Raw genomic sequence first — 13517 nt, forward strand, 5'->3', positions numbered from 1 at the left:
TGGCATTTTGGATGGGAAGGGGGAATCCCTAACAATAGACATCGTGCTAATTGAACAGACAGCGCATACAGGCAGAGAGATAATGTGTGACAGAAGAACTGTAGGCCAAAAGGGAAGCAGCAGGCTGAAGCTGAACTGGGCAGTCAGCCTGTCCTTTCATGCCTGTTTAGAAAATTAAAATAGAACTATCTGAGCCTTTGTAGCCGTAAACAGACTCTCAGGGATCTGCATGTTTTCATCTTTTTACAGTGCCTCTGTTGTTTCCATCCATTTCAACTTTGTAACCCAACAGAACAGCACATGCAAAGGAGGAAAGGTAGATTGTTTGGAGATTGGCATCATGTACTTTCAAGTTGCATCTTCTTGTAGTCCTGTCAGCCAATAAGCCTGGATTTTGGGGTAGATCATAAGAAAGTATCACTAGGTGTTTTTCCAGTTTCATCCCCAAGAGCTAAGGAGTGATTTACCAAGTGGACATGATAAGACATGTGCACTACAGAGGTGGGAAGTAAATACATTCTGAATTTTTGCCTCCCTGCAAAGGTACTAACAGAACACTAGCTTTCCATGCCCTTTGCCTGTTTGCAGAGCCAACTAATAGCCTGTAAAAGGCCTCATGAGAACAAGCACCTAACATGCCAGTGGGATGTGGTTTGCATTTCATAGCTGATATTTGCAATTCAGAGCTGAAAAGATAGAGGACGCATCGCTTGCCGCCTTGGCTGTTTATTGCTCAGCTGCTTGATCCATTTATCTGGTCTGTGAAAAGTGACAAGACAAGACGTAACAGCCTGCACCTGGCTTGTAGATTGTAGCCTGTATTTCTCACTTCCTGACTACCAAACAAGTCTGCTTTTCCTTTTCACTGTCTTCACTTTAGCCCAAATGACTTGGCTCAAGTCAGCTCTGTTCACTGTTTGCCCTTGCATAAATTCAGTTGTCATGACATCACAAACGTTACCTCTTTGCTCCATGGCAATGGCTGAACTTTGCGGAGGGAGGGGCCAAAGGTAGAGGAAACAAATCTTGAACTCTGGAGGGAGACTATGAGAGCTGGAAAAATGCACAGGAAGCTGAATACTTACACAGCCCAGCCTTGAGAGTGGAACTGGTAACTTCTTGCATTATGGTTGTTTACTTACGTGTTTTACTACTACGCAGCTGGTCTTCTGACTTGCCAGCTTTCTCCCTGTCCATTGGAGCACAATGACTGAACATCCTGCTTGAACTGAGTGATGGAACAGCTTACATATTGCTTATTACTCTCAACAGGGATTGCACCTTAATCTATGGCAGGGTACTACCTCAGATGATTATCATGGAACAGTACCCGCAAAGGATAAGAAAAGTCAGTTGCACTAGTTTTGCGCCAACAGTACTGTTCAAATGTGTACAGCCCAAGCACCGGATACTTTCAGACACTAGGCATCAGGCCAGAAGCCATTAACAATTACAGCTGATGCTAACCAAAGGTTTCTAGGCGCTGTCGCTGCTGTATCAGCAGTTGATATCATTTCACTGTTTAGCTAGACTGAAGGCCAAAAAGTCAAAAGATGGGTCCTGTGCTTGTACTGTGCTTGTTCTTCACACACTGTTTTTTTTCTTTTGATTTAGGTTAGACTATAGTTTAGACCCAAGAGCTTGTTTGACACTGACAGCTTGAGTACAGAGGCAAAGAAAAGATTGTTGGTTTTGAATGTGAAGAAGCAAACTTTCATCCCTTCGCTTGGGAGCCTGTTCTGTTGGGAATGGCAAGAAATCTACCCACAGCATTCTTCATCTAGGTTTGGCTCAACAGCTGACAGAGAAGTGAAAAACTGTCTTCTCAATGGAAGACAACAGCGAACCTGAGCAGAGCTCCTGGGCTCATCTACCTGATGTCTGCCTGAGGCATGTCTTCCATTGGTTAGATGACAGGGACAGATCTCGGGCTGCCTTGGTCTGTAAAAAATGGAGTTGTGCCATGTATTCAGGATCCCTCTGGAGAAGGAGAACCATCACATTCTATGGCCGACCATCAAGGGCACACACATTGGAGCTTCAAAGTGCACTGTGGTATGTCAAGAAATTTGGCAAGTATTTGGAGCACCTTGAGATCAAGTTATCGAATCCTTACAATACTGCCTTTACCCAAAAGTTTCAAGTCACTATGAAAGGTCTTCTTTCACACCTGGGTAAGTGTAACAGTCACCTAGTATCCCTGAGCATCAAGTACCTGGAATTAGACCGCTTGATCTGGAAAAACATGGTCAGGGCTCAGTTTATCAAGAACTTAGCTACCTTCCTGAAAAAAATGAGCAAACAGCTTGATTATCTCAACTTAAAAGGTGCGGGAGTAACCTTGGAAGAAGGCTGTGAGCTTCTGAATTCTCTGAGCTGCTTGACAAATAAAAGCTTTGTATCTGAAATCAATATTGAGGATTTCTTCAGTCTCCACCCTCCTGTCTACAGCAGCACCTTGTTTCACCAAGCTATGTCCAAGTTCTGCAGCCTGGTCATCCTGTCTTTAAATTATAACTGCATCTCTGATGAACTGCTGGACATCCTGCGGAAGCACAGTGCTCATTCCCTGTGTACCTTGAATATCAAATGTCATATCCATGATCCTCATGGGCAAGTGGTCTGGGGAATGTCGTGGGCAAACTTAGCCAAGAGAGCCCCAAAACTAAATGTGAACTTCTTCTTTGAAAGAGTCATGAAGCATGATCACCTAGCCAGGATCCTGCTAGTGGAGATCCCAGTCAGGAGCATCAGTCTACGGAGCTGCTATTTCAGTGACCCAGACTGGACAATGAGACCTACCCTCACCAATCTCCTCCCAGCCTACTGGCATGTTCTGCAGGTAAGGGAAACAATAGTGACAACTTACTGCAGTATCACAAAGCTAAGTAATCATACAGGCCTTCTGCATAACAGCAGTCATCAGTTAGAATTCCTGACTACTTCAGCTTTATGTTCAGAGGGTAATTTTCATAAAACCGAGCCATTCCAGTGCTCCAGCTATAGTCTAGTTCAGGTAATTATCATTGTCCAGTTAAAATCTCCATTATGCTAGTCCTCACTGTCAGGCTGATGTCAGGTTGCCCTTATAAAAAGCTAAACCACCCAACATACTGGTGGTTGTGATGTCAGCTGTGAGCAAAAAGAACCTTTCAGGGAGAAAAATGTAATTTTTGTAAGAAAGCTTTAGGCTTATTCTGGCTAGATGCCTTCATGTTTAGTAACTGATAAGATTCTTATCCTTTCTGATTTTTCTGAACCCCACCCTTTTGCAGGGAAATCTGCATATGAGGAAAATAGTCTGTACATCTTGTTTGCTTACAGAGCTGTAACTTGCATCAACCTACACTGATGGTTTTGCTCCATTTTGGCAATGCACAAATGTCTTACAGGATATGTAAATTAACTGGTGCCCATGTCAAAGCACTTTGGTGTCACCAAGGATGTGTCACCAAAGGTGTGCAACAGCTGACCCATGTAAATGAGCATGAGGTCTTTGCATGACTAAGGGAACCACACAGCCTTATACCTGACGGTTGCTGACAGCTTTCTTTAAGTTCTTTTGCATTGCAGGGTTTCCAGTAAACACCAGAGATCTGTAAAGCTTTCTAGAAATTGTCTTCAGATCTAGTCTCGTATATGGGATAATTTCCAATATATCAAATAAGACCATGGCATGAGCTGCGGGTGCAGCATCTTCTAATGGTAATAGAAGTTGTGCATCTCTTAGGATGGTATGTAACACACATGGGACACCCTCCCCATCTTAACAGGACAGTGGAGATTACTGTAGCATATACTGTTGTCATAACATAAAACAGTTTCTCTGCAAATGTCAAGGTACAAAATCGATCTGCTGACAGTCACTTCTTTTGGTAAAATTGGGAAACTCTTGTTTACTGAATTCTAGTTACTGCACTCACAAGCTCTGTTCAGTAGTACTAAGAGTGTTCATTCTTTTTCAAGAAATTAACACTTGAACTGAACAATGACCATGAGCTGCTGGATGATGAGCTGCTACAGCTCATCTTATCATGCAAGAGGTTGTTATTTCTGAAAGTCTGGGCATTTCTAAGTGTCGCTTTTATGGAGAGGCTGCTACAAAACCGTGCAGAAAGGAAATGCATTTTGACTACCATAAAGGTAAGACTTTGTGCTTCAAAACTCCCATTCCCTTCCTCTCTCCGATACCCAGAGAAAGGCAAGGTCCCCAAGCCCATAGAAAGGTCACTTATGAAACTGTTAACATAACTACCTTCCCTTCCCTAATGTTTTAGCATTATAACAAGCTTGAGAACCACTCACAGAAATGGGGCTTTCTAACCTACTTAGCCATGTACAGAATACTATAGTAGTTTAATAACAAGCCCCAACAATTCCACAAGTCCTTCCTAGACTGGGGTTCCCTCTGTCACCTCTAGTTCAAGCTAGGGCTTCTCAGTCACCTCCCAAGCCCAGTGCTTACATCTATGCTTAAATTGAGACAGGTGGGTTGAATCCCACTAAACTGTGAAAAGATGTAAACACACCTCTCTCCTTAGGGATGCTGTGTTGAACTGGGGCCAGACTACAATTGCAGCTGGTGTAAACCATGTTGTCATGCTACTTTGCGTGCTAGATTCTGAATTCAGTAGATCCTCCCAGATCCGTGCAGATCCCAGGGATGCATCAGTTCTGGGGGTAAAAGGAACCTTGATCTTTCCACAAATTCTTTGGCAGGAGATGATGTTTTCAGTGAGTTTGGAGTGAAAACATAGTTAAACCTCAAGATTTTACTCAAAACCAAGGAGTTTGGCTTCTCTAGATTCCTCATTAGTCACAGAGGCTTCTTCTTGTCACAAGCTTTAACGGGCTGAGCCTGCTCCATGTATCTGAGAGATATGACTGTCATTCATGCATACAGGTCAGGATTTACATAGCCCGACAAGAAAGCAGTGAGGAGGATCAGCTGTTGTACGATATTTACAGGAAGTTCAAATACCTGATTGACTCAGAGCTGAATTATTTTGTCATCACCTACCCAATGGTGTAAACCGTAGGGAGAGAGAAGAACATCCCGTGACATCTGCAAGCAATGAATGGATCCTTTGGAGGGCATTAGTAAGAGATTTGACAGCAGTGCCTCTGAAAGGGAAGATACCATTACAGCAAGAGAGAGGCAAGGGACAATTTTACACTCCATGCATTAAAATGTTGGACTTGGGAACCAGCCTCCTATGTCTCCAGTATCAATTATTCTTGCCCATGCTTTGTTTTTCCTCGCCAGAACCAAAAGAAGCAGTGAGCCCTTTTCCACCTTTACAGGCATCTCTAGTAAAAATAAGGCCCTCCTCTTTTTTCAGTACTTCACATTGTAGAGCTTCAAACACCTTACCAATGAAGCCCATCTCATTTTACAAATAGGGAAACCGAGACATGGGGTGCGGAAGCGATTATCCCAAAGTCAGCCTTGGCTTGATCTTGACTCTGATGCAATCATCAGATGCGCTATCCAGTGTAGCACCAGTCCCTATCTCCTGTTAAGTTTGATATACACCTTGTGCCTAGTTCTTACTTAACAGCAGCTGTTAAGAACAAAACATACCATGGCTAGTGCTGAGTCACCCCTCCCACTTGCCCAGCTTTCCAACAAGTGACTTATGAGGAGACTCCTGCTCTAGCTTCCACAGCTTCTAGAACTTTCAATAGCAAAAGATAACATCGGTTGCACACAAGATAAATAACATGGAAGAAGGGACATTTCTTATTATGGAATCTTATTGCCAAGTGGGAGGTTTCATCAGGCATTCTAGAGCCTAGACAGCTGTGAAACAGATAGCTGTAAGTACTAGGTCTGTTTTAATTACCTTGCAGAACTAGAACCAGGACAGCATTGAGCCAACCCAATAAATCTGGAGGTTTGTCAATAAAATTTCAGCAGGAGCTGGCTCTTTGGAGCGCACACAATCTGCCAGTATGATGGCTTCAGAAGCTGTTAATGTAAAGAGACTCTCTCATTTGCATGCAGAGCACTTCATCAATGTACAATGTGTTCTCCTTGAGCTGGATCTCCTCCTCCAAGGAAAGCTGTTGGCGTCTCAGACCTTTTAGCTCTGTTTCAGCCTGTGCCAGCGTGTCCTTTAATCTAAAGGGAAAATAAACACAGACATTAGTTGAAAACATGTGGATAGTTTTTTTTCATACGGGATAAAAATTCTGAGTGAAAAAAAAGATGGAAGGGGATTCACAGAGAGACAATATCCATGCAGCTTCCCTTAAAGTGTCCTGCCCTTAAGGGAAAAGCAATTCCCAACCTTTCAGGGAGAAGAGCTGGGACCTGATGTTACTTTGACTCGTTACATTAACCCAGTAATCTATACCACAGATTTTCCCCTCTTTCATCATTTCCACTTGCCTTTGAATATTTTTTGTAATCTCTTGAACTTCACTAATCAGCCTGTATTGCACTGTGTCATAACACAATTCCACATTGGGGCGATGGTTTCTTGCTTCCAAGCGGGTTTGAGCCACTTTAACAGGTCCTTCTTTATCAGCGATTGCTTTCCTTAAGGCTGCAATGTTCTTCTCCTGTGAGGCAGTCTCATTCATCACCTTAACAAATCCAACAGAAGGAAGTGCTGCACACTGTCTCTTACAATGGGTGAAATCATCAACATCTTCTTTAATAGTTATAGTAATAAGAATCACAGTAACACTCATTATGTTAAGAGGTTATTTCATCAAGGGATAGTTTACAAAGATCAGCCAAGATTATGATTCCTTCATTGGAAAGCAGGTGACACTGTTCTGAGTGAAACTGGAGATTTACACTCAGCAATTAATTTTTAATATTAACACTCAGGTTTCATGTACCAAATTTCAAGCACATAGACCATGATTTTATAAGTTATTAGGCTCTTATATCACAATCATGAAAATTCTATAGGAGCCCCATGTAACTAAAAAGTCACGAGAGAAATCCTGACCTTACTGATGTCTACAGCAAAACTTATTGAGTGCATGACTCCAGAAATTCACCTCTGTAGTGGTGCACACAGAGCTGAGAAAATAAAATCTAAGACAACTTTTATAGGAGGGAGGAAAAAAAAAGAAAGAAAATGTGGCAGGGATTGCCTGTATTGCAAAAATAAAATTGTTAAAGCAAAGTAGCTCAAGCCACTGGATTGAGAAAATGGGTAGATAACCCAAGCCCATCGTTTCCACTTTTTCACTGACTGTCCCCTACCACTTACCACTGCAAGGAGTGTCTCTAGCTTGTGCTTAGCATCCTTGACTTCCATCACCCTATTTCTAAACGCGACATTCACCATCTCACATTGCTTGCGCATGTCATTCACTGTCTGTGAGAGGATGCTATCAATCAGCGCCCTCAGTGCCAAAGAATTGTTTCTCTGCTTGTCAGCCTTTTCAACGTTTATATTTGAGAAATCTATCCAGTCTTCAGGGCTAACAAAACTGAAAGAGATGAAAAATATAAGGTCATCAACTGGCATCATCAGGCCCTCCGTGACTTCATAAATCTATAATTACTCCACAAAACCAAGAATAAAGAAGTACTATCAACTGCATGTCCCAGTGAGTGCTAGTTATGCTGGGAATTCTACAGATACAAAATAAAGACCCACTCTGTTGCAAACATTTCAGAATGAAGTAGACAAGGGTAGGATGGAGATGAATTTGCTAAAGTCACAGAGCAACATTGTTATGACTTCCCTTTCTCTGATAAAGGATTAAGTTGTGGGGGAAAAACAGGTAATAACCAGTATTTCTTAGAACACCTTTCATTAAGCAAGCTGTTATTACCAATATAATTCAGCTGTTACTATTAATAGCCGGTAACTATTCACACAAAACATTCACTTATTCTCTCACACAGTTCACCGCCTATAAGACAGTCACTTATAGTACCTGCTTGGAGCAGTATTTGGGAAGCCAACCCCCCAACTGTATCCCCAGAATTCAAGGGTAATACTTGTGCACCAGTGGCTTGCAGGCAGGTGTTTGGAAAGTTCCTCAGAGGGTTGTTTCATTGGATGGATATATAAAGCTGTAATTGTCATTTGCATATAGCAGCCAACACCATTCTGGGTGTGGTCTGAGTTATACAACCTGTTGATGCACACTGATGTGCTAGCAGCAAGTCAGTCTCTTGGTGTTACAAGTTGTCAGTTCTCGCAGAGCCAACAGTGTCCTTGGGAGACTGCCTCTCTCATACACACTGCTTTCTCAGTATGTTTCCTCTTTTCAGCCTGTTTTTCTGTGGTAGCTATTTCTCCATCTAAACCATTCACACTAACAAACCCACACAGAAAGGGTGCATTTGACAGGTAAATAACTGAGTCAGAAACTGACTCTGCACCTCATGCATCCCAGTCCAGTGTTCTCCCCACTAGGACACCCTGGGAGAGGAGAGGAAGTTAGATTAGTAAATCTATTCTGGGTTTAATTAATGTGTGAAATTTTTCCTTAGCTAACTGCAAGCCTCAAAAACCTTCAGTAAATGGCAGTTCACTGGGAACATGATTATTGTGGCTTATTTCACAGACATATTACACAAATACTAAAGTGATGGACAGAAGTATAAAAAAAACTATAACAGAGATGATGGATAGCTATAGTCTGTTTCATACAAAGTTACTTTAATCTTGCTATTACTGGAACAGCTTATACTAGCCGTATAATTATCATATGTTAATTACACTAAATAACCACTTACTTTCCTTCTATTTTCACTGCATTATCAGCATATCTGATATCAGGAGTGTTGTTTGTCAGGCTGGCACAGTAATCATCAATCATCGAAGCTGTGAACTTGTCCTTCAGATCCATTTCCAGGTTGTATTTTGTGGAACGGTTTAGTCTAGGAGGAGAAACAACTGGACTCTAAGCCAGAGTGTAGACACTCACAGGTATTCCTAGCACGCATGCATACACGCATTAGGTAATACAATTAGTTGCAAAGTCCCAACATCTAGAGCATGAAGCTGCCTCCATATAAGCAATTCCCACTGGAATTAAAGGCACAGGACTTGATCATGAGAAGACCAGGGATCATGTGCAAGTACTTTGAGTTCTAACAAACAGAACTTCTCACCATTACTGATCGAATAGTATGAATTAGGACTGACCTCATGTAACTGTTAAGCACTGAAGATAACTTTGGACCTGTGCTCAGCCTAACCCTACAACTTCTCAGAATTAAGGCTGTCCTACTTTTCAGCTAATCAGTGTACAGTTACGCTCTTTGTCTCTGCACCTGATTTGCTCATTGGTTTGTTCCAATGTACGTTCAAGCAAAGCAATAACCCCCTGGAGGACTTCAGCTTCCTTCACCAGTTCCTGTTCCACTTCATCATGCACCAAGTCAATCCCAGCTCGCCTCTGCCTAAACAAAAAGAGGAAAAGCCATCAGCCACATCGTTCAAATGCCTGCAGCTAACACAATGTGATGAAGCCCAGCTTTCCAAATTGAAGGCTTTTCCTTGTGACACAGGAAATTTTTCCTTTATGGCCTTGATTCCCCAGTGTTACAACACCTAAATCAAACTGTGACTCCCACTGCAAAGACAGGCAGGCCCTTAGTTTGCAGCCTTTTTTATTATTTGTTAAATATTCATTACCTAGATTTTTTTTTCTCTCCCTGAATGCTTTTCTTCTTAATCATCTCACCTGTTCAGGAGACACTTTTGTGCAATGACGAGTGGCTCTTTGCAGCTCTCCAAGGATTTCTCCAGCCTAGTCTTGAAAGTCAACAGTACCTCTGTCTCATGAACAATTTGTTCAAGTTTATTATCTAATTCTTGCCTCCAGAATTTTATTTCTTCCTGTCTCTGTTCTGCAGAATGAAAATTGCAAACAGGTATTAATACAAGCCCAACTTATGTGCCAAAGCGCTGTGGGTCAGATGTTAGATATGGCTAAAAATAGACTTATTCCATAGTGGAGTGCATGTAGTGCTGATGCGTGGAGACAGTTTTGCAACCCTGTGTCAGGAGGTTTGGTTGCAACAGCTTTCTATGTGTTTTGGAGAAGTAATTTATTTGTTACAAAATAAAGAATCTGCCTCAAAATATTTTTTAAAATATTTTTAATTTTTCCATGAGATCAGAGAGCATGGCATTGCCATATATTCCTATTCACTATCAACCAGTTTTCTAAGTCCATCTTAAACATAGAGCTCAAATAACACATCTTGACACTTGAAGAACACATGGGATTACCTATTTTCTTGTTGACATCACTTTGGGTTTTCTGAGTTGACTTTTCTATTTCATCCAGCAGCCTCCGACTCTCAGCTATCGTGCGCTCTGACCTGGATTTCTGAGACTCTGTACTGGCACACTGCATCTTGTTTGCAATGTCCCATTCTGTGGGAAGAAACTTGGGTGGAGCTTGCAATAGTCTGGCCATTGTTTTTTGGAAAGTTTCTGGATAGAACGCAGGTCAGTTCTTGGAATGTGGAACCTGAAAACGGGAATAGCATTATATTTGGCTGCAAGAAGGTGAGAAGACAGGTCCATGAGGGTGAGAAAAAGTCTTGTCCCTTTCACCTGTAAAATGACACAGATATGAAAAGAAAAGACTTCTTGCTCAAGACTCCCCAAGACTTTGCTAAGGTGTGGGGGAGAGTTTGGAGTGGGAAAATGAAGAAACAGAAGAATTTGGGAATGGAAGCTAGGAGGAGAGTGAGTAAGGAGCTTGAAAGTGGAACTGAGAGATGGGCTGTTCTGCGATAGGAGGGAGAAGAAAAGGGAAAGAAAAGGAGACCTGTGAGGAAGGATGGAATTACTAAATGGACAATCACAGAAAACTGAGAAAAAGTGAACAGATATAAAAGATAAATAGTCTCCTACAGGTTGGAGAAGTAAACACCTTTTAAGAACATGGCTGGAGAGGTGGATGAACTCTAGGCTGTAAAAAAGAAATGTAATGGCCCTTAGGAAAAAAAAAAAGAGAAAACAGGTCCTGAAAAGCTGAAGGTGGAAATACAGCAGGTAAATGAGGAAAAGGAAACACCTAGGAAGGGCTAAAGCAGAACAAAGCATACTGGGGACGCTGGCTTAATGCAGGGTGAAACCAATGCCCAAAATATATGCAAAGTCACAGCAGTTTGATTATCAATTATTCTCTTCTTGCACTGTGCTCATCCAGTGTTCCTGAGACAGCTCCTCACCCCAAATGCACACAGCTGCTTCTCAGCAACACACAGCTTTGCCCACACTCCAGCACAGGTACCCCCAAAACAATCCCCCTTCTCCCTCACACACGCTGATACTGCTCCTGGCCTGGACCACTCCCAGGGTCAAACCCTGGCTAAGTGCCACATCCTCGGTTCTCCTTCGCTGGGGCGGGGGGTGGTGTTTGCTCCCAACCTCAATCTCCACAGCAGCAGCACATAGTTTCTTTCTAAATGTGCAACTAAATATTCCAGGAGGTGGCTCCAAACAGCCTGGAAGGTAAACAAACAGGTTGCTGTGGGAACAGCAACACTACCTCTAGCAACCTCCTGCTCTTGCACCACTGGCTGGAAGAAGCACAGGACGCACAAGCCAGTGGTGCTTCCTTTCACCAATTCCCGGCTAACATCTGTGTGGAAATAAAAATGTGTTCTTTGTACATTAATTGAGATAGTTCCCACAGCGTCAGACAGCAATTTTTGATCGATTTATTGCAGAAGTGCATAAAGATTGTGAAAGCAAATGAAAGGCATGTTAAGTACCTAGCTATCTAAAAAGTCAGTCATAAAATATCCTTAGCAGTATGCTGCATCTTTGTGGCAACTATATTCTTTCCTGGGACAAAAGAGATTGGGAGCCAGACAGAAGAAATGAAGGAGACAAAAGAGCATTACATCAGATGGTACAGTAATGCCCCCTCCGTATAGCCCTGATGTAGTTTAGATCAGAGCAGGGTTTCTCAGAGTTCCCAACAAGATTCAAAGAGATTGCAAAGTGATAAAGAAGGAAGTAGCATTGGTCAAAAGAAGTTAAGACAGAAGTGCGAAGCAACTGCAACTGTTGGCTGCAAATACAGTGCAGTGACAGCTAGAAAACTGCTAATGATCTTTAATTTCAAATAGTAGCTAAATTCTCTCAGTGATCATTAAAACTGGTAACTACAGTGCCTCTCACGGCAGTTACTGCGTAAGCAGAAATCTGCACATACTCCAGAGGAGCAAAAAAGGGGTTTCTGCTGAAGAAACACCATCTTATAGAAAAAACCAGCTATTTCAGTTAGCCAAAGAAAAATACAGGCATCAGAAGACAGGGTTGACATTAGAACTGAAGCCATTAGCCTGAGAGGAGAAGGTAGAGATTCAAGAAGCAGCAGAGAATGGGGTGCAAGGCAAGCAAGGAAAATGAACAATATATGCTAACTGATGCAGGAGGATGGAAAGCTGTGGTCACAGACACTCAGCATGCTCCTGATTCACGAGGCAAAGCAAAACTATGACTAGGCTGAACACTGATCAGAATCAATTACACAGACCACTACTGAGGCAGACCTGTAAATCAATTTATATGGTACTGCACACATGAAGTCCACAACTATTTGTCCAAGACAGCAATGCTTCTCTGAGCCGTCCCTTGATTTCTACATTCTGCCACACCCCCCCCCCCTTGGTCTAGATATACTTTTTTTTATAACAGATAACGTGTTAAAATGAGTTAGTTGAAAGCAGTAATTTTTGTGACATGAACAGCTGGAGCAGTAACTGGAGCCATTTCCATAGTAAGTGAAAGGTTTCCCATGATTTAAGTAGATCTGAACTCAAAGCTAGTTTGAACAGAGGTTGACTTTGGGCAGTGTGAGTCACAGAATATGTATCAGGCTGCATATTAGTCGTCTTGCACAAAATTTTATCATCTGTACTCTCAGTAACGTTCCAAGGCTTTTAGAAGTACGAGCAAATTAAAGAGAGATGACAAACTGGTTCACAACAAACTGAAATGCCGTGGTATCTGAACAGCAGTTGAGAACAATGAATGTCTTACGTTTCTGAAGACGCGCTCAGTCACTTTGAAAGCCGAGGGCTCCCTGGGCGATGGTCCTCTCCTCCAAGGCGTTACTGCAAGACCTGTGGGACTTTGCGCAGTTTTGGTCCGAAAGCCCAGCACCTGATGCTGTCCCAACCCAACTTGCGAGCGGCACCATCACAAAGTAATTCATTTGTAGCTACCGACCCTAAATCTGTCCTTGTTCGCTTGCCGTAAAAGATTATACCCTTTTAAACTGTTAATACGAGATTTACAACCGATCCTCCCATATGAATCGTACGACATAAGAAAGTTTTGGTTTTACCTCAGGTGGCTTTCGGGCTTAAATCATTGCAGACTTCCCGAGGCTGACGGCAGTCCTGCTCGTCAAATAAGAGAGGTCAAATCGACTCAGCCACTAGGACGACTTGAAAAGGAAAAGGCTTGTTAATTCCCGAAAACCTCCAGCAATCCGCGGGGGCAGAAGACGGCCCGGGCCCAGGCCGCGCGCCGCCCGCGCGCTGCCCGCCCGCCCCGCCC

The 13517-nt window shown here is 42.6% G+C and overlaps 2 protein-coding genes across 2 annotated transcripts in view; one reads left to right on the plus strand and one right to left on the minus strand.

Annotated features, from left to right (window-relative positions):
- Positions 1-1774: 1774 nt before the first annotated feature.
- On the plus strand, positions 1775-5032 carry FBXO39 (F-box protein 39). The gene is made up of 3 exons (XM_010573889.1): positions 1775-2842; positions 3967-4143; positions 4904-5032. The coding sequence occupies exons 1-3, from the start codon at positions 1829-1831 to the stop codon at positions 5030-5032; spliced, it is 1320 nt and encodes a 439-aa protein (XP_010572191.1). The 5' UTR covers positions 1775-1828.
- A 932-nt stretch (positions 5033-5964) lies between these two features.
- Positions 5965-13517, minus strand: part of TEKT1 (tektin 1) — an 8032-nt gene continuing 479 nt past the window's right edge. Inside the window, exons 2-9 of the mRNA XM_010573890.1 lie at positions 13303-13395; positions 10221-10464; positions 9670-9835; positions 9257-9385; positions 8717-8860; positions 7233-7455; positions 6395-6591; positions 5965-6124 (exon numbers count right to left, since the gene is read on the minus strand). Of these exons, the coding sequence (XP_010572192.1) occupies positions 5965-6124; positions 6395-6591; positions 7233-7455; positions 8717-8860; positions 9257-9385; positions 9670-9835; positions 10221-10410 (1209 nt within the window). The 5' untranslated portion in view covers positions 10411-10464; positions 13303-13395. The remainder of the gene's footprint in view (positions 6125-6394; positions 6592-7232; positions 7456-8716; positions 8861-9256; positions 9386-9669; positions 9836-10220; positions 10465-13302; positions 13396-13517) is intronic.

Source organism: Haliaeetus leucocephalus, unplaced genomic scaffold (assembly GCF_000737465.1).
Source record: "Haliaeetus leucocephalus isolate CR32 unplaced genomic scaffold, Haliaeetus_leucocephalus-4.0 Scaffold395, whole genome shotgun sequence".
Classification (NCBI taxonomy): Eukaryota; Metazoa; Chordata; class Aves; order Accipitriformes; family Accipitridae; genus Haliaeetus; species Haliaeetus leucocephalus.